The 2,320-nt window shown below is 58.5% G+C and overlaps 1 protein-coding gene across 1 annotated transcript in view; it reads left to right on the forward strand.

Annotated features, from left to right (window-relative positions):
- Nucleotides 1–404: 404 nt before the first annotated feature.
- The window catches only part of POU4F1 (POU class 4 homeobox 1), a 3,146-nt gene continuing 1,230 nt past the window's right edge, over nucleotides 405–2,320 (forward strand). The window contains exons 1-2 of the mRNA XM_040487416.1: nucleotides 405–1,307; nucleotides 2,001–2,313. Coding sequence (XP_040343350.1) covers nucleotides 1,185–1,307; nucleotides 2,001–2,313 — 436 coding nt within the window. The 5' untranslated portion in view covers nucleotides 405–1,184. The remainder of the gene's footprint in view (nucleotides 1,308–2,000; nucleotides 2,314–2,320) is intronic.

Below are 2,320 nucleotides of genomic sequence, written 5' to 3' on the forward strand. Positions count from 1 at the left end.
ACCCTGTTAACTATTTTTCCTTTTGATTACTAGAAGCCTCAGATCACCCGGAGCTCGTTTGAAATGTGGGTTTGTACACGGTTAAAGGAGACAAACAATAAGAGAAATGCACAATTTCATTTCAACAGCGGTTCCCTGGTAGAACGCACACGCTCCTTGTGGCTCCTAAGTGGCTGTCACTGTCGGTGCCTGACACAGTTATATTCACAACAACAACAACAACAACAAAGTATGCGGAGGAAATTAAATTATATGGAAATCAATAGCGTCTGACTGCTTCAAACAAATGTCTGTCACCGCGATTATCCTCCAGGAACCTATTTATAAACCTTGAAAGAAACGGGTTCTTGCAGCAAAAGACAGCATCTTCTGCATTTCTGTGTTGTTATTTATACTGTATACAGAGGAATGCGCGGGCATAATTTAACATACAAATATCCAGCTGTATACATTATATAACAGCTTGTTAGACATCCCGGAGTGGAGGTGTGCCTAAGTAATGCGCATATATTCAGGGCTTGCGGTGGGGATGGGGGAGAGTTTGAGAGAGGGAAAACACCACCGGGCTTGTGAGCATCTTGTCTTCCTCCCCCTAAAAGGTGCGTACCCTCAGACAATAGCTAGCCCTTTTGATCTTTCCAGAGCCGCGTTGGGAAAGGTGAGGCGTGCAAGTGCGCATGCCCGGGTAGCTACAGGTGCATCACCTGCGCTGTCCTTGCTGGTGGTCACTATAAGAGCGGCTCCCAAGCGCCTGTCGCGGCCGGGAGAGCGCGCGCGCGCGCGCAGACGCACGGTGCCGCGGAGAGAGAGAGCGCGCGCCAGACAGACGGAGACAGCTGATGCCTGTCAGCGCTTCGGGGCCGGGAGCTCTCGCGAGAGCTCCCCGAACCGGCCGCGAGAAGTGGGGCTCAGGTGTAAGAGGAGTGCATCCCGTCGGCGCGCGGGGCTAGAGCTGTAGGAGAAGTGGGATCGCGAGGCCGGTGCGCGGCGCTCTGCACGGTCAAAGGGAGCGCCGGGCGGCAGCGGCGGCAGCAGAGGAGCAGCAGCAGCCCCCGGCGCGGCCGCCGCCTCCGCGCCGCCAGCCGCCGCGGCTGCAGCCTCCGAAGGGAGGCCGGGGGAGCCGGCGTGCGCACTTTCCGGCAGACTTTCGGAGTGTTTGTGGATTTACATGCCAAGCCATCAAGATGATGTCTATGAACAGCAAGCAGCCTCACTTTGCCATGCATCCCACCCTCCCTGAGCACAAGTACCCGTCGCTGCACTCCAGCTCTGAGGCCATCCGGCGGGCCTGCCTACCCACGCCGCCGGTAAGCGCCCCACGCCCGCGGCCCCGGCCCGCGCGCCTGCCCCCTCCCCGTCTCCGAGACACTGCATGTCGGGTGCTGGTGTGCTCACAGGTCCAGGTGCGGGGATTTGCGGGCAGGGATTTTTAGAGGAATCCCGCTGCGAGGGACGTTTTGTCCAGTGGCGCTTAATGTCGTGTTCCCGTCGCCTCTGCCTCTGTGTCGGGCGCCTGCCATCAGAGTGGGGAGCGCCGGGGCCGTGACTCTCGACTTCCCTCCACTTTCTCTGTTAATTTCACGCCTCGGAAAGGCGGTCTCTGTGCGTGTTCGGGTGCGTGACACGGGTCCCCAGCTGCGAGTTACATCTCCATTTCTTCTTCTTTTCCCCCTCCTTTTTGGTCTCCCACGCCGGTTCCCGGAATGTGTTCTTGTGTTCCCCTCTCCCCTGCATCTGTCCCCCTCCCCACACATACGTCCCTACTCATCTATCCCCCCTGTCTCGTCCCCAATGTGCCCCCCATTCCGTCTTTCCTGTTCTCCACTATCCCCACCCCCGTTATTGTTATTTTGGTTGCTTTGTGTTTGGTTTGCCCTTTGCTTGTGCTTTCCGGCTTGTGTGTGGTTTTGTTTTGTGTTTCTGCTTTTTTTGTTGTTGTTTTGTTTTTGTTTTGTGTGTGCGTGTGTGTTTTGTTTTGGTTTGGTTTGTGTCGCCTGCAGCTGCAGAGCAACCTCTTCGCCAGCCTAGACGAAACGCTGCTGGCGCGGGCAGAGGCGCTGGCAGCCGTGGACATCGCCGTGTCCCAGGGCAAGAGCCACCCATTCAAGCCAGACGCCACGTACCACACGATGAACAGCGTGCCATGCACGTCCACGTCCACCGTGCCGCTGGCGCACCACCACCACCACCACCACCACCACCAGGCGCTCGAGCCTGGCGACCTGCTGGACCATATTTCGTCGCCCTCGCTCGCGCTCATGGCCGGCGCGGGTGGTGCGGGCGCGGCGGGCGGCGGCGGCGGCGCCCACGATGGCCCGGG

This window comes from Herpailurus yagouaroundi, unplaced genomic scaffold (genome assembly GCF_014898765.1).
Source record: "Herpailurus yagouaroundi ecotype Mexico unplaced genomic scaffold, PumYag 164, whole genome shotgun sequence".
In the NCBI taxonomy this organism is placed as follows: domain Eukaryota; kingdom Metazoa; phylum Chordata; class Mammalia; order Carnivora; family Felidae; genus Herpailurus; species Herpailurus yagouaroundi.